Source organism: Haliaeetus albicilla, chromosome 9 (genome assembly GCF_947461875.1).
Source record: "Haliaeetus albicilla chromosome 9, bHalAlb1.1, whole genome shotgun sequence".
Taxonomy (NCBI): domain Eukaryota; kingdom Metazoa; phylum Chordata; class Aves; order Accipitriformes; family Accipitridae; genus Haliaeetus; species Haliaeetus albicilla.
This window is the reverse complement of record NC_091491.1, coordinates 4,956,193-4,977,016: the sequence shown is the minus strand read 5'-3', so window position 1 is coordinate 4,977,016 and position 20,824 is coordinate 4,956,193. Positions and strand designations below refer to the sequence as shown.

General features: G+C 35.6%; 1 protein-coding gene across 5 annotated transcripts in view; it reads right to left on the bottom strand.

The window, feature by feature from the left end:
• Window positions 1-20,824, bottom strand: part of NCOR1 (nuclear receptor corepressor 1) — a 75,265-nt gene that overhangs the window by 36,806 nt on the left and 17,635 nt on the right. For 3 of the 5 annotated variants that reach the window (XM_069791082.1, XM_069791084.1, XM_069791083.1), the window contains exons 4-14: window positions 19,610-19,805; window positions 17,648-17,830; window positions 15,623-15,736; window positions 13,034-13,090; window positions 12,543-12,595; window positions 10,583-10,649; window positions 9,390-9,562; window positions 7,255-7,345; window positions 6,533-6,711; window positions 6,008-6,062; window positions 5,095-5,196 (exon numbers count right to left, since the gene is read on the bottom strand). In XM_069791082.1, coding sequence (XP_069647183.1) covers window positions 5,095-5,196; window positions 6,008-6,062; window positions 6,533-6,711; window positions 7,255-7,345; window positions 9,390-9,562; window positions 10,583-10,649; window positions 12,543-12,595; window positions 13,034-13,090; window positions 15,623-15,736; window positions 17,648-17,830; window positions 19,610-19,805 — 1,270 coding nt within the window. Of the gene's footprint in view, window positions 1-1,322; window positions 1,488-5,094; window positions 5,197-6,007; window positions 6,063-6,532; window positions 6,712-7,254; window positions 7,346-9,389; window positions 9,563-10,582; window positions 10,650-12,542; window positions 12,596-13,033; window positions 13,091-15,622; window positions 15,737-17,647; window positions 17,831-19,609; window positions 19,806-20,824 lie in introns of those variants that run through there. The other 2 variants (XM_069791086.1, XM_069791085.1) reach the window with 2 other exon arrangements.

Genomic DNA, 20,824 nt, shown 5'->3' with positions numbered 1-20,824 from the left:
AGTTGGCTACCACTAAATAAACCATGTAACCCACGCCCCAAATTCCCAGAACCCTTACATGAAGCAAACAGCAAATGAATGAATTCTCCTGATGGACCTCAAAAGTCAGTAACCCACATCAAGCATCTAGAGCTTAATCCATATTGCCCATTCACACTGAACAGTATCTGTAACAAGGTGATCTTCTGAGTGCCACAGAAAAATCCAAGCTTTCTGTACCAGGCACCATACAACAAGAATGAGAAAAGAAAGCCTGAGGCTGCTGTCGAGGTTATGGTAAGCAGGACTCCAGTTAAAGGCGAGGGGAGAAGGAGGAGGAGGAAAGAGCTCTTCTTCCTCTCAGACAATACATAAATTCATTTAAAATGCATGATTACAGTTTAAATTCCGCCTTAAATAGGTTTTCATAAGAAACTACAGAACGTAAGAGAGGGTAGGGAGTCAGATATGGCCACACAGAGGGAACCATTCACAGGAGTTTACACTGAGGAGGCTTGAATGGGTTAAACAAACCACCTCCATTAATCGTCAATGGAGTCGCCCCTTCAGAAGAACTGCAACACCCAGATGCTCTCCTCTCAAATTCGCTGTGTGCAGAACTGACTTGTCCCTTACTGGGCATTAGACTCTGCAAGTCAACTTCAAAGAGCAAAATACATGTCATACATAAAGCTACATTTCAAACAAATACCCAAAGTACACTTGGCAATTCAGGGAAAGACAAGGGCAGAGAACTACAAGGTTGCTGTTCTAGGATTTCATTATCTCAGATTTTACAGTCCACCAAAAAATTCCTCAAAATAGGCTTTTCTTTTTCACAGAGGAACCAACCTTCCTGTAAGTGTAGCAGCAGGTGTCACTGTTTCACTAACAAAACTGAGGCTGGAAATAGTCACAAAAAGGACTTGTTTTTGACATGTTAATAAAGTGAACTGGAGCAGAAAACCCAAACACTAACCCCTATCATCTTGCTGCAAATTATTAGCATTTAAGATGCTGGCATTACTTGGTTATGCAAAAATTTCCTTCAACCAAGATGTCAAGAGACATGCTAAGATAAATTACTTCCATCGTGCTAGATAGATTGGCCTCAAAAGCAAGGAGTTAAAAGCTGCATCTTCAGAAGAAAAGAAAAAAATAATAATAATAAAAAAAATCTGTATTTTACATATAATCTATTTACAAAACAGTTGCTGAAAATCCTCTGTTCTTTTTGCCTGGCTAACTTAACGTAACACTTTGTAAATAACAGGGTTCTCTATTTCACAGTGAATTTATTTAACATGCATAACCAATAGGTCAAGTGCAGGTTAAACACAAACCTTAAAACAGTTGAAGCCTCGGTCAGCGACGTACCTGCACATTCATCTGTTGATTAAAACTTTTACTATCCAGGCAAGGGGACGGGCTTTAACTCAGGGTACGATTCAAAAGGACAAAACCCACACCAGCACCGACATCACATAGCTCTTCAGCAGAGGCTGCCTGACCCAGCAACGTGTTTATTCCAGGAAATTGTGTCATTCTGCCACTTAAGCTGCCTACAGCAGAGTTGCCCATCTCACATACAACCTTCTAATCTCACCGGAGTCACCAGAGGTAATCCCCACCGAGCTCGGCTTGATTGGCCGTCACAGACATACAGCAAATTTCTGTCTAGTCAGATCACTGGACTGTACCACCTGCTGCAAAGGCACACGGCTTGATCCACAGACATGCGTTTGTGCTGACCGGGCAGCCAGACCACAGAAACGCACCCCTTACCGACTACCGCTTTGCTACCAAATTTCAATGAAAAACTACTCAGAAAGAATCTTGTTTCAGCGAGTTATTCAAGGAATTCTCTATAATCTATGCAAAAGCATCATATAGCCATGCTTTCTTCCGATACCATGTTAAAAACTTGCTCTTCATTTGAAAAATCACATTTGGTTTAAGACGCACTCGTTTAGTTGCCTCTGTGAGCGTTCTGGAATGGTTTAGGCAGCATTTTATAAAAAGTCCTTTCTAGACCTATCTGCGGACAAAAAGGTATCAGAATTTAATAAGACTTACATCTCTTAACTTGACACGTCTTAATCTAGCGTGCAGCTTCTCTAAAGTAAAAGTCCCCACACTGAAACTTGAGTCAAGTTGTACTCACTACATTCTCTGAAGGATTTCAACATCATTACCATGATTGATATCTTCTCCACTGAAATATTCCACTTGCTTGCCTTCTAATTTACAAAACTGTATGAACTATTAAGAGTTTAAGCTGAAGCACCTGTTATTGGCATGAGCACATCTTGGAGCACATCATAAATCTTACACGACTTGTGTTTGCCAGTCAGCAAGGAAGTTTCAGGTTGCTACTCAGTGATATGAAAAATATCAGCTTCAAACAAAGCCGGGACGCAGGAGGGAGAAGGGGGATGAACTGCATTCTGCAACCGTAAGATAAAAGTTCTGGCAAGCAAGGCAGTTCAACACTCTCAAGTTCTTTTTTAGTAGCTGTTACAAATGTTGCTGATTAATCATTAATAAAATTAAGATACATAAATACAGTTTTTGGTACCATGTAATACCTTCCTACAGCATTACTAAACATGCTAACTACAATACTTTTGAATTTAAACTTCCAGAAATGGTAAAATTTCCCATTTAGAATGTTTAGAGTATTTCCTTGAGTTTGCAAGTATACCTCAACATTCTTCAGATCTGTAAAGTCTGACACTTATCTGCATCCTTAACAGAGCACACATTAAGCCTGTCTAGCAGTTGCCCAAAGTTTAGTGATCTGCTGTAGTACTTAATGTAGACCAACTACTACCAAGTAAGACCTACAACTCTGCTAAAATTCAAAGAGCAAATAATTTGAGCTGAACGAACAACGACAGCAGCTTCAGTGTTCCAACTCAGGTATTTAGTTATTCACACATAAATCAGCATTCACAGGAGCAGTTATAAAGTCAGGCAGAGCACCTTGGGTTTCCTTTTATAGTGAGCCAAGTTCACAAATCTATGCCCTTGTGTACAGGATTGCAATTAAAATCTTTCTAGTTTATATGCATTATCCAAGGAAAGCAAACAATTTATGGATTGAGAAATCCATCCAAATTTTGAATTCTACCAGTTCCAATATTCTAAAGTTTAACAATGTTGACAGACATTTAAATATACAGTTATGATCTTCTGAATATCTCAAAACTTAGTTACATTGCATTACAGCTTGAGCCAGTTCTGTCTCCTCACTTCTTAGAACAGCTGCAGAAGAACAGCATACAGCAAAGATATTGCTCAACACGTGTACATTTACTATGATCACACCAATCTCGTTTTATAATGGAATATGAAACTGAGCCACTTAAAACAGCAGCTTTATCTGTGTTTAGTGTCCACAGCAATTGTCTACATTTTGAACAATCTTGTTTATTTCCATCTTCTTTGTATTTGCCATACGTCCATACTCTAATCGGAATCTTTCACCATCACTACTCTCACAACAATACACTTTTCCTATTAAAAAGCATTATTAGGCTTAGAAAGTCTAACAGAAGTTCTGGCAAAATACAGCTAATTCCAGTATTTTCTCCCATCACAGCAGTTCACAACTAGTCAGAGCAGACACTCTAAGTAAATCCTGCGCATAATGAAAATGACATTATCCCAAGCAATCCATAATTTGTGGGGTATAGACAAGTAAGTCTTCTGTGATATGATCTCTTCTCTTAGAACACCAGACCGTAATTTAAAAGGTTTAAAGTACAACAGCACCATAGAAGCACAACATGATGACTGTTTCCAGTGAACAGGATCAATTTATCAGCTGAAGCTGTTCGCAGCAATTTTCTTTTATAAAAAAAAAAAAAAAAAAAAATTTACATTTACTGGGACTCTCAGAAAACTTACATTATTTGAAAGGAGGATTCACGTACCCTGAAGTGTAATATTTACTTAATTCGCCGTTTTGCAGTTCAGTACAGATTTGTGCAGTCACAATACCTCAAAGTCTCAACAATTTTCTCTTTAGTATCGCTGCTGAGATATGACTAAATCCAATAACCCACAACTCCTCAGATTTTAAGGTCGTGGATTTCTAAAAACCTGAATTTGAGAGGACCCTCCCCTCCTGCCCCCACCAAGCTTCAGTTCCAACAAAGCACTAGGTATTTCTTCAGCACATCACATCTATACCAGTTTCCAGCTGTTAAATTCATTTTAAGGATAAAAACTCAAAATATCTGCAGGCTTCGTTGTTACATCTAGCACTCTGTTCATGTACTTTATTTCATATATGACCTTCTTCCCTAACCTTGTCACTGACATAGCTTTCATTCTATTTTCAGTATTTCCTAAATACCTGATAGATGCAAGGGGAAATCAGAATGGGAAGAACAGGGAACATGTTCAGTGAATACACAGCACTCGTCCTGCTTTGGTTAAGAAAAAAAAAAGTCCAAAGTTTCTTAATTATTTTTTTTTTTTCTAATATTCACATTAACCCTAGTAGCCTAGCAAATGTATTTATATGCTCTTTCTACATAATATGCTGTTCTTTTCCCCTCCAAAAACTTCCAAAAGAATACTTCCTGAATCAGCAGAATTTTTTATTTGCACGCATTAAATTAATCTCTTTCCTCTTGCTATGAAGTTCCAGTTTGACTTTGAGCCTGACCACTAAATAAAGATCACTATTAATTTCTGCTTTTTGACAAACATTGACATTATGAAGTGATTATATAATTTCCACTGCAAGTCACATGGTAAACCTAATTTCTGTTGGCTCCAACAGAGGATTTAATAATGGATTCAACTTCAGTGTCTATGGCAGGGTTCTAAAATAAAATGAATTGTCCATATTAAAAAAAACAGTCACAAATGTGCAAAGGAAGATGATCCTCCACAGAATTAAACACAAACTAACCAAGAACACCCTTGAGGTCAGGATTACTTAAATTTAAAAAGGACAAAAATGCAGTAAAGGAAAAATAATTATCTTTTCTTTCCCCCTCCCCCATCCATACAATATACTTGCTATAACGGATAGTAAGAGAGTTGTAAATGTGAACCAATAAAATAACAATATCCAAGTGATGAATAAATTTGAGATACCTGGTTTCTTCCTCTGCGTTTACCATAATTCCTTCGCACAAGGGCTTTATAATTTTCATTTTTCTTGGTCAAATAATAATATAATACACAGTCAGGAACATTCTAAAGTAAAAAAGCAAAAAAAAAAAAAATTAGGTTTTACTCCTATAAAAAAATACGGGTTTAGTTTTTAATTTCTCTCAACGCTTAAAACTATTCAGCCCCTAGACTAAAATAAAAATCTATTAGAATTGTTTGCTCAGCAGGGAAATGAATTCACACACAAATATAACAATATAACTATGCATAAAATTATAGTGTTAAACGCAAGTCTCATGTATTTATAATATCCCTCAGCTACTTCAATCTGCATGATTTAATCTATACTAGACAATTTGCAAGTCTGAAAGCTTCTATTTATCATAATAGTCATACGTATTGCAGATTCTGTTGTAAGTCCTAACAAATCCTAATTCTCCATTACTTCCTACATCAGTTCTGCAAAACCAGTTCTAAAGACTAAAATTAGTTCTAAAGACTAATTCAGCCAGCAGTAGGATCCCACTGACTTGAAAGGTGGTGGCAAGATTTCTTACAGTTAGCATGGCGGCTCACCAGAGCCAATTATGTCCTTATCTAAGCAGTGAGATAGTTAAAGAAGCTTACCTGCTTCAAAAAGAAAATAAGATCAAAACTAAATGAAGTGCCATTTTCTTTTATTGTTGTCAATAGTATCATTTCACTAACTTCTGTTAGATGTTTGCATGCACTGATTGTGTTACTGGTCAAGAATTATAAAATCCTGTCAAAGCAGTAACTTTTTTTGGACTTAAAATTTTTTCCAGGAAAAGAAAATTATGCTGGGATAAATGACTTACATTTGGAAAGTTAGGGATCCCACCCTAGGCTCTACTTATATTAAAAAAGGTCTTACCTTTCGTTCCAGGTAGGAAGCAATTAGACCAAAGTTCTTGGGATGTTGGACAAACCTTTTGTAAATCAGAAATTATTTAAGTTTAACAACATAATTCATGATCAAATAAGAAAAGCAGTCTTCCAAACAATCTGTTCCATCAGCAAGCCTTTGATTTACACAACTGAAATTAGTCTAAAAAGCTGTTTTCAAATTGTGCAAGTTTAGAACTAAGCACTTAAAATTAGCTATTAGCTGATATAATGAGATCATATACCTACTCTTCTCATTTTAATCTTATCACAGAACTAAAGTACTTTCAAGAGAATTTCTTACCTAAGGACTAAATACACGTGAGCCTACTCAGTTGAAAAATAAGTGGAGAAGTCTAAAATTTTTGCAATGTTTCATTCATACAACTAAGAACATTATCAAATACTATTGAACAAAAGCTTCAGCATTCCCAATTTAACTGATGTTTACTGTGGGGTTAGGTATTTAACTGTCATTTGCAACGTAAAAATAAAAGATAAGAAAGGCCATTACTTTTCCTTAAAAATCTCTTTCTCATGGTCGGTCCAGACATTCATGAACTGTCTGTCTTTATAAACTTTCATGGGATCCTCCATCAGACCATTCATATTAATAAACTTCACTCGTCTTTGTTCTGCATCAAACATCATGGGAGGAATGACAGAGAGCTGACGCATTTGTTTTTCATTATTCTACAGGCAAAGAATAAAAGAAAAAAGTAAATAATACAAAAAGTTGCTACTAATATTTACAGTTCTTGAATTACACAACTCTTTAAAGCTCCACCACCGTATACATTCACAACTAGCTTGAAACTTCTTTTTGTCCACTTCTTAACTCTTCTAGAAGTTGTCACTATCCCAATGAACATTTACACAGTCAGCTAAAGAAAGTAGTGTTGCAAACGATGAAAAACTAAAATGGTGTAGGGTTTCAGAAAGGAAGAGTTCTCACATGTTTGTTAAAGCTGTATAAAAACTAGGTTGTAGCAAGCCTGCAATGAACAGACACAGGAGAAAAATCTAGGACAGATACAGTTAAGAAGCATAACCCTTAAAAAGAAAACTATTTGTAAGACCTGTTTCAAGCCAAACTTCACAGATTCTCTCAAACCAGCCCCAAAAGATTTCTCTTATCAAAAAAACAAACCCTCTAAAAGAGACCTTTCACTGCCAATAAAAGGATATTGAGTCATTTGCTGTGCTTCTATAGCAAAGTACAGACAATAGCCTCACCTCCTGCTCGGAAAGTCCATCAATGATTTCAGAAATCTCATGTTCACTTCTAGCAATAGTTGCTGAAAGTCCAGCCCCTCTTTGACCAACTCTAGAATTAGGGCAAAACAGAATTAGTAAGGATAAAGTGGAAAACAGCTATATTTTCAGATTTTGCACACAACAGTGACAACCTTCAAAATTCCTTAAAATACTGTTAGCAGTCTCCCAAATCAGTTAAGGCTGTTCTTTCTTTAAGTAGTCTCAGAGTACAAACTCTGTTCATGTACTGCAATTTCAAGCAACTACTCAGTTTTACAGGTGAACTTGCAAAGCTCAGCAAGAAGGGCATGCTAGAGTCAACATCAAAAAAGGAGTGTTACCACTGATTCCATTGCAAGTAGGTGTTTTAGATACATTAATATGCTTCTGCCGAGCATGAGAAATGTTCATCAGTGGCACAGAAATCATCACCTTAATTAGTACAACTGATAGACTGTGAAAGACAGCTTTTTTTAAAAAAAAAAAAAAAAAGAAAGAAAAAAGCACACTACATTTGCCTTTCATCAATTTGGCCAAGTTACTAATACGCACTGTGATTCATTATGACAAAGGAAAATTTTCAACTTTTGAATTGAAGGGGAGAGCCGTAATTTGCAAGAATTTTTCCAGCTAGCTATCTTTACACTTAAGAACATCATAATAATATATTACAGGATGTGGGTCAAAAAGCATTTCAGAGATAAAAGTCACTGATAGAGAGACAAAACATCTTCATTTGCTCAAAGATTTCACTGAACTAATAAATTTGCACAAAATCTGACAAAAAAGCCCCTTAGTATTTACACAATAGTATTATAAACACAGCTATAGACAGTTAGCCATTACATTAGAGAACATAAATAAAATGTAGACATGGCGCCTTCCCAAGTAGTTTGCAATTAAAGATGTGATAGATTCTTAAAGTAAAAGCTTCTTATAGATAGGAGTTCTGTTTCCATTCTAACAGTTTACTTCCTTTTCCTCTCTTCTCAATTCCACAAAGCTAAATCTTGCAGCCTTCATGATATATCACAAACTATCTGCTTTTCCTATGTTTTATGACGTAAGGTGATTTACACAGACGGTTAGAAGAGAAAATGAGATGACATCTTTATTGGGCTTGAGCTCTCAAAGGTGTATTAAAATGATTTCAAACATTAGATAAACAGACTTCAACACAACTGAATCAAACTTGACCTAATTCTAATTTAAAGTACTACCTACAGAACCATAGATAAAGGGAACTCTCAAATGAATTGCACTTCATTCCTTTTAAGACTCTTTGTACAGTTTCCATTTAACAAATGTCTGATAGATTAAAATTAAATAATAGGGACTTAATTGTCATAGCTTGCATACTTCAAAAAGCAAAAATGTCTGGAATAAAATTACATGGCAAGTACAACAAAAGATCACTCAAATTGTTAATTAAAGAAGCCAAATTATTTTTGAGCGTGTAGGCTAATGAATAGAGGGATCATGAAACATAGGAGTAACACAGCCACCCAGTGACAGAAAAATACTAAGTATAAATTGGGGTATAGGCTCAAAATGAACAGGCTCACGTGAAGCTGATGCTCCAATTATCTTAAGACCAACTCCACAAACCTCTTTGTGCATTTGAGCAGCTTAACTCCTATAGTCCCACCGAGCACCAGAACCTAACTAGCCTTTGCTAATTAGCCCTTTTTCTGTATTTCTTTTGGAAAACATGGGTTTTGATGGCAGATCTAAAAAGGGTGATAGGAAAAGAACAATTTGGACATCACTACAGCAGCCCAAGAGGCCACCAAACTGATGAGGCTAGCATTGCTGACAAAGCTGATAGGGAGGGACAGGCAAGGGCCAGACATAAGACAGTGGATATACAAGAAGGACAGTCATGAAGAGCCTTAGGATGCAAAGTGAAACTTGAGCTCAATCCCACAAAACACAGTGAACAAAGGAAAAGACGTTTTACTTAATACTGTATGATACACTAATACTCTTTTTTAAGGAATAAAGTGATGAACATAAAACTTAACCATTAAGCTGAACTAATCTTATTATAAATAACTTTAAAACTTAAGACCTAAGAGATATTTTGTAGGAATATTTCAAAACCACGGTAATACCTTTGGAATCGTTCTTGCTGTTCTCTTTGCTTCCGGATTTCTGGAAATTGTTTTTCATAGTACTCTCTTGTTTTACTCTCCTTAGCTTTCCTGCGTGGATTATTTTCTATCCTGTCAACTTTTTTCTCCCATGCCTCCATCAGTTGATCATAACGTTGACAGATTTTCTGTTCCTGTTAAATTCCAAAAGTAAACCTTGAACTAACCAAAAATACACTAAGTGATCGGTACACATAACATGGGTGAGGTCCCGGAATGAACAGACATATTTTCCCTGCCCCAGTGGCTTCCACTTTATATATATGACATATACCAAATTTTCAGTGGAGAGAAGGTGAGAAAATGGATATAAAAATGTAGATTTTTAACATTACACTCTATTTCTTTGCTTTACACATCACAATGGTATTTGGTAACTGTTATTACTGCCTTCCAGAAATCTCACATCTTCTGGTACCAGGCTTCTAATTAGTGCAGTTGGTTTAATTTTTTTACTTTTATTTATTTTATTTTAAATTTTTAATTCACAGAATGGGGGGAACAATTGCAATGTCCTCAGTCTCAGCAATATGTAGGGAGCTGCTCCTACATAAAAAACAACTAGGACCGCAAGAAGAAAAATACTTCATTACATTTTCATGGTGGAATCTTCCCATTTGATGCATAACCTTCTGCTGTTCTTAATAATAAAAATGATCTTTCAGACACCACCAAAAAGAGCCTTTTGACTTTGTATGCCACTTGCTACAACAGCATGCAAAAGAAAGCATTAAGTCAATTAATACTGGTATTCAACATATGCAATTTTGATTAAAAATGATGTCAAACTTCAAAAATTAGAGATCTGCCCCATTTTCTTTCAGATACTACAGCTACTATACAAGAAAAGAAGTTCAGAGAGAGAGGCAAAGCATGACATACATTTAGAGAGTTTTCTCTTCCATTCATACACTTAAAGAAAAGGAAAGAAAAAAGGCTCTTTCCTTATTGTACTTTAAATGGTTTTCAGCCAAATAATCAACAAGCCACAGTTATAAACCTGCAGTTTATTTTCCAATAAATCAACTGAATTTTAGCTTAAGATCTTATTTTTATGATCAATAGGATTTACATGACACAGTTGGGAACACAAGTCAAGGATCCAGACAGAAAACCAATCATGTGCTCTTTTTAAAAAAACATGGTAGTATTACCCGTTGTTTTCTTGCGTGATTTCTTCTTTTAAAGAATAGTATTAGCTTTTTCCTCATCACCTGATTTCTGGAAAACAAAATTAGAAAAAGAAAAAGTGAACTACATGAGAATCAAGCACTTCAAAACTACTCAACAAAGCCCATATGGATTCTAGATGCCAGATCATCATTATGAAAAATATTTTCAGAGGTAGAAAACAGAGGGAAAATTCCTGATGAAACAATCATCTAATTAATACTGTATTTTATCAGAGAGAAGATTCTTGAAGATGGCTGGAATAAGCAATTGAGACACAAAAGCTTCCAATTTCAAGCTAGGTGCTCTCCTTCACCACGATAGAGATAATATGCTAAAATGAATAAATTTGGCTTAAGATGTTATGCTTTGGGGGGTGGGGGGAGGAAATCTTTGTAATTCAACCCTGAAGTTAAGAGTTTTACAATATATTACTGAAAAAAATAAGTATTTTGGAACTGCTATCCAGCCACATTTGAAGGAGTAGAGCAAGAATTACTTTTTTTTTAAGAGAAGTTTTTAAAGGACAGCCATCTGTAGGATTTTTTCTATAGTTACAAAATGGTAGTAAAACTTAGTAGCGCTTAGTAATATGCGCATAACTCACTATGCATTTCTTCATACCTGAAACTGACAATTCATGTCTTCTTTTGTAAAAACTGGTAGTACAGAAATTGGTTATGAATAAACAAATCTTATGAAGAAAGTAATGTTCTTCAACAAATTTTAACTGGGATAATCATGCCACAGCAGTAAAGTTTGTCTCAAAACCACCAGTATTTGAGTTTCAAAGCGAGACATGAAACTAAGTATTTTCTTCTCAGTTACCATTCTAGAGAAGCCATGAAAAGGCCTTGCTGTACATAGTTATAATAGGGTGGGATTTCCTCAAGGAGGGTTTGCAAGAAATACACACTTTTGTGACAGTTAAAATTTCTCAATTATTTTCACCAAAGTCTAGTAGCAATACATCTTTTCAAAATAAGCTGATTTTTGTTGCAATGGAGTAAACACTATTTTGGTATTTTATAATATTGCTACAGAGTGAGATCAATATTGGTTTGACACAGATAGGTAAAAACTAAGATTTTGTTCTACATTATTAATGACTTTCTGTAGAGAAATGAGTTCACCATCATCTTTGAAGAACCAAGACATTCAAAGTAATCAGATGCAACAAAAAAACACCATGGAGAAGGTCTCTTTCATGGACATTTAATTTTGAGTACAAATAAACTTAATTAAACACATTTAAACATGAATCTATTAAATTTTATTTCAATTTATAAACAATATTTGCTTCAGTGAACTAAAAAAACATAGCTCATACAAATTTGAGAAAAAAGTTCTATATTAAAAAAAGAAACAATTATTTTCCTCAAAATCCACGTTTCTTCCAGGAGGAGACAACCAGTTTATTTCAGATCACTGAATTTGGTTTGCCCTAAATAACAAGTAAGTGAGCATGCAATAACTTTGCTCATAGCCCATGACAAAAAATAAGTACATGGTTAAGTCAATAAATAAATAGATAATTAAAAAAAAAAATTCAGGACTCCTCCTACAGTTTACTGACAGCGCTAACTTTTAAAACACTCCTTTGAACAGTACATTCAGGAAAAGTTGACTAGACATATCTAGGTCAAATCTGGTATTTTAGACTTTGAAAAACACAAGCGTTACCAACTTAAGTTTTATGATTTATTTTTGTCTTTAAGTTAAGATGAAAAGTTATGGTTTCTGTCTGCCTTCAGTGTATATATAACTCGTGTCTTGCAGCACTGTTCTACAACATAGAAATTGGAAAGTTACATGGACTGAAAGCTTTTAATTATGGTTAAAGTACACACATTCTGTTTGGAAATCACAGCAATGAAAAATCTGAGCAAATGTTTCAGTCTAGGTCCCTTAAATGGCACAATGACAAGATATTAAAGCACTTACGTTTTGATGTTTTCATGGTAGACCTTTGTGTCTGATGGTTGGTTGTAAAGTGGCTACAATTTTAGATTAGAAAGGAATGCTTAGTACTTTTCAATGCATGTAATTCTAAAAGTATATGCAATACATTTAACAATATTTTAGTATTCTGCCAACAGTGCACTCAATCTGAGATGCAGCAATCTGAAGGGACCAGAAGATACTCAACACAAAGCATGTATTTCATTACTTAAAATTATTGTAACTACTTACGTATATAACAGTGTTTCATTTTTTTCATATTTCAAACTGTTCTCTAAAATAGATTCAAAACTATTTTAAAAATTACACTTATGCAGCCAATCAGTTCACTCAAGCCCCAATTCACCAGTGCATTTAAACACACACTTATTTTATACATTAATACAGAACTACATCTGTTTACCACAATAGAATTACAACAACTCACAATACAGAAAAAAGAACAGAAAAAAAAACCCAAACCCACAACTTACCAGTTCAACTTTTGGACCAAGACCTTCAAAAATCTTGTGAGCTTCTTCTGCTTTTTTCTGCAAGTAAGATTTTTTGGTATAGTCTAAGTAAATCATCTGAAGTTAGTGTCAAAAGTGTATCTGAACTCTTTCACTTAAGCTAGCTGCTAAACCGCTGTCTGACCATGCTATATCCTTCTTAAACTACTTCTACAATGTTGCCTCAGCAAATCAAGAAACCTGTACTTGAATTGTGCTGTTTCTACTCTGATCTCCATGTTTGGAAGCCAATAGAGCATAAAAGGAGAAACTGACCTCTGCAGTTCAAAAAGACCATACATTTAATAAATAATACAGCAAATAATAATTAAGATGAAGAAAGGTGTCCAGTAAAACAAAGCATAGCTAGCATTGAAAAACGGAATTAAGAGACTAAAACTCTCCAATTGCCAAGTCTGGGAGTGTGCATCAGTGTGTACAAACACACACACACAGAGGTAAAAGGTCCTCCTTCCCCCACAGTAGGTGAAGACCCGAGAATAATTCTGACCCTAAAGCAGGCAGCACTGAATAAGCCAGTTGGCTTTCACAAATTCATTTCAAGCCTTTATGATCTTCCAAAGCCCCTTGTCAGAAGACAAAGCTATCTAAAATGATCCAACATACTAGTTCAAATTTGCTTCCCCCCCCCCAACAGCTGTATGTGCTAGCCCTAAGACATCTGCAAAGAAAAATATAGGAGAAACTAATCCATAAAGCGGTTATTATTAGAAAGCGTTCTGCTAAGTTCTAACCTCTTTCCATGTGATTTCAATCTTGAGAAATTTTTTGGAACTCACAGCTATACAAAATAATTATATATCAAGGAAATATTATAGTATTACCCTGGTAGAATGGCTCTTCTGGTCTCAAAACATTTAAAACTGAACTCTAGCCCTATTACTTTAACCAAATTTTAGCCAACAGTAGTTGAATATTAAAAGTAATTATCCTAAACTGCATGGTTTGAAGATGAAAGCAAAGCTGCTGAGGGGACTGTCCTGTTGTACAACTGCAGAAGACAAGACACCAAAGAAATGCTATGTACACAAATGGCTTAATGCATCTTTAATAACCCTTTAAATAAGACAGTGAGTATTCACATGTGCTATCTGCATTAAGCCCCATCAACATTGCCATTCTACAGTACATGTAATTCCTGATATGAGAACTCAAACCAAGTGCTAAATCGATTCACAAACACATCAAGCTTGGTAATTCTCCTTGTGTATAGAATACTATATGAACAGCTACACAGACAGAAGCAGCTAATAGATGACTATACACTGATATGTTACTCCATCTCAGGCAACATAAAAATGGGTTTCCCTATCTACTGGCACATACACAGGATGGGAAATGCAATAGCAAGTTCAAAATTCTGTTGTAAAACCCACCTGTAACCAGAGTTAGCAGAGAAAGAGCTGCATAGCAGCCTGCTAAGAGGTCTTCAAATTCACATAGTTTTGCCTACTACTCAATATGCAACTCAGCTTGAGGAAGTCTTGTAAGGTGATTGTATGATTTTAATAATTTTTAATTACATTATAGTGTGAAAGAGATTTAAAACAGTAAAACTGGTTTGTAACCAGAAATAAACATATTGCTGTACATTGTTTACATCAGTTTTTATAACGTAATAATTGCCCTAATGTGCTGTATTAAGTAAATACATCAAATTCCACAGATAACTGGGGGAAGGGGAGAACAAGCTGCATGAAACCCTTGGGACACGGTTCAACTGTATAAAATCTAGTACTGTGTTGAAGTTTTTTACATATTTTCAAAAATAGTCTATTGTAATAGAAGCTAACTGTTCCTCTAAACTACAAAATAAAATTGGGAAATTAAGCAAACATATAGCACTCTCACAGAAGATCATAATACTTTCCAAACCAGCAGATATCCAACTCCCTTATCTCAAACTACCAGGGAAAAAAACAGCAGGAAGCACTTTGCTACTGTTGACAACATTATTGAGCTCCTGTACTTTTCTCACCACTTATGCAACACAAGCTCACTATTCACCTATATACTACTTCTTCATATCTGTTCATTCATCCAAATCTTAAGTACCAGAAGTCAGAATTTAAAAAGAAGGCATAGAATCTTACAACATATGCAGTTTTTCTCCTCCTTCAGCTAATTTAAATGTTGGGTCTTCAGCCAAGCTTGTCAGTATTTATGTGAGGAAAAGAGAATTCAAGATAAATTTCTGAAGCATTATTTTATATCTACCTATCTACACATACACAAACATATATATACACACATGTATGTGTGTGTGTGCATGTTTATCTATCCACCTCAACACAAGGGTCTAGGGATAAGACCCATAGATGTGTTTCCCTAGACTGCTTATGAGACAGGAGGATCCTGTGATCAAGAATAAAAATGTCATGCAAGTGTCTTTCATTTAAAGAAGTAAATGAATATTAAAAGAGGGGTGGGCAAATCAATAAAACAGGAGAAGCAAAAATAGCCCCCATGGAAGTAAATTAAGACGTAATGAATTTTAGCATATTGGGTCAGATTCACAGCTACACTTAGTCAACTGAAAATCATGCTTACCCGATTTTCATCGTAAATAATTTGGACAATACTGCGGTGTTTCTGTTCCACTGGAGGAGGGGAGACAGGCCTCTCTGGCTCTGGAGGCTTAGCAGCTTCTTCTTCAAGTTGTTGCTAAGAGACGAAAGAAAGAAAATCAGCCATCCGCACCATGTTACCCTTACCAGTAATTAGTCACCAGAGATAAAATATGCATCTGATCAACAGTTAGCACTGCCTGTTATTTCTCTTCTTAACTGACAAGGAATGAATGAAATGGTTTTAATGCAAACAGCGTCGATAACAAGACTATTTTTTGTACTACTGGTAAACCAAATTAACTGTTTGCAAGACTCACCTGCATTGAATCAGACTTGTTTCAGCCTGACATTTAAATCCACTGTCGCATTGTAATTTATCACTATTTAAACAAAAATATTAACTTTAGAGAACAGTTACACCAAACCTGCCTTCTCACAGAGGAAGTAATCCACAGAGGTGTCTTTCTACATTGTAGATATTCAAGTGTCATTATTACTACAGTCTTGATTTTTTAAAAAGGTACAAAAGTCCTTCTAACAATCCATAGAGAACATCATTCTAAATGGACTTCACAACAGAAATAAACCACTCCACATATATTGAAGTTCCAAGATTGTTACAATACCAAACAAGCAAAAAAACCTGTAATATTTTCCTAGCTACTACACTGCTGTGATTTACTTTCACATCAAATAAATCTGGTTCAGTGACATCTTCATTTTTTAATTGTACATACCCTTCATCCATGCCTGCCACAAATATACAACAAAGAAATTCTGACACTAGGGATCCATCCTGTCTTACAGCACTGGCTAGAATGTGTTATATTGCTGCATAAGAATTCAAAATCTAAAATTTTTGCAGAATGCCACAATAAACAGGCTCGGCTATTGCAGGCAACAGCAACTTTGTAATTTTTTTCAAGTTAAATCATAGTACAAATGTGCACAAATGAACCTTCATAGATGATATGCATAGTACTTGCTGATTTTGTGGAAAAGTAAACAAACAAACAAGAAGATAAGCACCATTAACATACAGCCAGGTACTCAGTGACATCCTTTTTTGTTTTTCTGCTGAAGGTCACTTTACAGGTCATTAAAATTCAGGTGTAATTAAATGCTTCCAGACCCTAAAAACATACTGCTCCAGAGAGTTGTCTATTTGTTATCCTGGACCTACAAGTTAACAAATCCTATAGCGTAACTCTCATTTCCTACAGTTTCCACTAAAAAAAACCAACAAAAAACCCCACAAAGCTGGCACTACTTCTATCTGGATCTTTGAAAGTCATAAAACGAAAAGGAGACAAGAACTTTGTTTTTGCCAATGAATAACAGATGCCTAGATTGAAGGGTGGGTTTAGTTGGCCACAACAGCTACTGGGAAGGCAACAACTACTGCCAGCAAACATTTCCTTTGCTTCCAATAGCTGAAGTGCAGTTCTCTGATGCAAAGCATAGCCAGGACTGTACTAAAAAAAGTGACATTTCCTCCTTTATTTCTCCGCTCTCTGTTTACTCACACCCTTCCTACTACACTTTCCCCCAAGGCTGACTTTAGCTCCAGATGTTAGGATCTCTTACGCTCGTGAAAGCAGAAGATCCAGGGACTTTTGTACAAGCTCTGGTTTCAGAGACACATGCAAGGGATTCTCCCCTTGCACAGACTACGAAAGAAGAAAGATGATAGCCTCCCCTCACACAGCAGTCATCTTTAAAGCTGAAATTACAGTCACAGTGCCCTTGTTTCACTAGTCATCTAACAAAAGTTTAAAATATAAAGCCATCTGCTGCTGATGTTCCTATGTAGCTATTTTCAAAAAACGTTTATGTGATGTCCCACCTATTTAAACATTCTAGCAAAATCGTATACATAACCTTCCCTTTTTAACTTGTTCATTTGGTTCATGTAATCAAAAAATTCACCACCACCACCAACAAATGAAGTTTTTCCACACCTCTTTCACTGGCAGATAACAACAGAAGTGTCTGGTATGCTTACTTGCTTTTTCTTCAGTTTAAGGATTTGCTGTTCGACTTTCGCAATTTCACGATCTACACGGTCCATGCTCTGTATCAATTCTTCCTTTGACAGCTTTGAAGGTGAAGCATTTTGGTCCTCCCCACAAGGCTGACCAGAAATTGGAGAAGATGGTCCCTCATGCTTTCCTCCAAAAGCCGGGTCCTTTCATGGGGACAGGAGATGGGGTTGGGGTGGAGTGGTAGAGATTGAGACAAATCAAGTCGTATTGATAACATGTGAATGAGTGTTCAGTAACCAAACTAGCATGCATGAATTAAAAAGAATTTCCAGTTATCTATATCGCTGTTAAGGAGCTAAGTTAAAGTTTAATATTTCAGTTTACTAATGCTCTAAATATTTTAGAATTAACAGACAACCCATTCATGATACTGTAATTTCAAATCCACCTTTAAAAATAACAGCACACTTCAATATTTACCTGGAAAACAAACTACAATCAAAACATCTCCCTTTTAAAAATATATCTTCATAAATGTAAACAGTATCTTTTATCTTTAAAGGAAGGGTTACTTGAGAACCAATCCTCAGTACTCTGCACATATACTGATGAGGATATTCTTGAAGATAATCACGACCACCAGCCTGATAAAGTACATCTGGAGTTAGTTGTGTTAACTTATAAATGTTAAGTTCAGGAGAACTTAACATGACTTAAGAAAGGACAGATGACTGTTCATTTGGCTTTGATTTTTTTTTTCCTTTGGTTTTTTTGTCTGTTTCCAAACAACATATTTCAACATGCTTCATGTTCTAACATCAGCAGTGTTGTAGCTTGTCTTTGTTTATGTCCTCAGAGCATTGTGCTGCATGACTACCTAGCTGGCAAACGCTAGCTCAGTAATACCTCCCTCATTCAAGCTAATCTGACTGAAAGATGACATGTCTGAATGCCACTTCTCCTCAAGATAATACTAGGCTGTATTTCTAAATTGAGACATTAGATTTCTGTATGTAGTGCCTGGATAAAAATTCAGTTACATGCAAGCATGTTAACACTGCATGCCTTAGCTTGGTTTCTCCAACCCGCTTTGATCTTATCTTTGCTATGCAACAGAGGAAGTTACTAAGAAGTTACTCACATGCTGTCATGATTTCACTTTACTTCACAGGCAGTTTATTCACATGATAAAAGGAATGGTAGAGAGAAGGCAAGACAAGTAATCAACTTTAAAAATCTGTTGCCTATTAGCTTTTGAATCCATACGGTGAATTTTTTCTTTAAATGATCTGAGTTTAGAGACTTGAGCGCTCACCTTCAGAAGTCACACCCATTATGCACCACCTTTTTGGTGTGTGAGGCTGTGTGCTTGTGTGCGTGCATGACAGAAGATGTTAAATATTCATTTAAGAGACATTTATCTGCTTTATACAAATTGCTCTAATCAATATTCAGTACCTACAATAGAAAATATCCACACCAAACTAGATTGTCCTACGTTTACCCAAAATGAGACAGTGACAAATATAATTAGTGTTATGTAAATAAGCAGATCCATTTCAAATGCTTAAAAGGGGAAGGGGGCGGAGACAAGTACTTTGACCATTCAGTACAAATATTAATTACAGTAAAAAAATGGACTTGAATGCATTTGATGGCAGCTCTCAGTTGAAAAGCAGAAATATTTCATGCACTATACTATAATAATTTTGTGACTAAGGTTTTAATGACTTAAGAGTGTAGTGGCAACTCAGAACTCCAGTCTCTTTACTGTGTTTGAGGAAGACTTATCTTCTTGTTCTTTTTATAAAAGAGTAACACTGACTTATGACCACAGTTTGTGATAATGTGTAAAATTAAATTTCTGGGATTAAAGAATGAACCTAAACAAATAAAAAAATTACCTAACAAAAAAAAAAATTATTCGCTTATGGCAACATAGGAAGTTACACCTTCAGCATTATAATAGAAAATGGCTTTACCTTCTTAATATCTGCAGATCTCAACCCTTCCTGCAGAGGATGTACTAAAGGCAAGACAGTAGCTGCACTGACACGCTGAAAATGGGAATCAGAGACTTGTTCAAGACGTGGTCGCTTAGATTCCAGTGAATCATGATCTGTCTGAGATGGACCTGGATGAAATTGCTGTTCATATCCAGTTCTCCTTTCCTGAGGCCTAATATACAGAAGAAAAAAACCTATTAAAATATACATTTTCCATAAAAGAAAACTTATTTGGTGTTCGTCAACCCTTTTCAAATACACAGATGCAATTTAGGGAAGATCGTTCTAAACAGTAAGGCAGACAAATGTTTTTAAGTATGATCTTCAAAAATATAACAGTTAAAATCCATTGAAAAAGAGAAAGGTAACTTGAATCTTACAAGACACTGTTTAAATGCATGCCTATCATTACAAACCCTCAAAGAAACTTACCACTGCTACAATGATATTGTCCAAATCCAAGCTCTGATTCAAATTATGAACAAAAAAAATCCATAAGACAAATATAGTACTATATTCCACTGAACACAGATGGCCACAACAGCTCCATTATTTCATTTTTGCAGTCAAATAATTTTTAAATACACACAGAATGCTTGAAATGAGCCATGAGCCTATTTGGAACCTGATCTCTACTAAAATGCTACTATACAACAGAAACAGTCATTGATTCAATCCATGAGTCATTTAAAAACTCCTCCTTCTCAGAAAAATGCAAAAGAACAGTATCACTAGCTTCTTTACAGTGCAATGCACAGGATGTCCATAAAAGAACCTCATATGCTTCAACATCTTCCTATGAAGTGCCACTGAAGAGATGACAGTAGTTTCCTGTATTTTGCCAGAACTACTGAATAAGCTTTTACAAATTTACAACACGGGAGGAAATTTACTTCTGCTATAAACTGAAGTTTTGAGAGCTCTAAAAGCTACTATGATTCTCAGCACTAAAACAGAGCATTACTGACATTTTGGTGACACAAGATGAAGGCAATATGCAAGCCCCAGATTTCACTATTATCAAGTTATTTCTGGGAATATTCTAATGAGATTTTAAGCCACACCAGTATTTACATAACATTCATCACTGGTATTTGTTCAGAACCAGATACCTCGGTTATAGCCAAAATAAACTGCTAGCAGTAATCCAGCATATAAAGTTGCTCCTAGCAGATATACTTACTAAGAGTC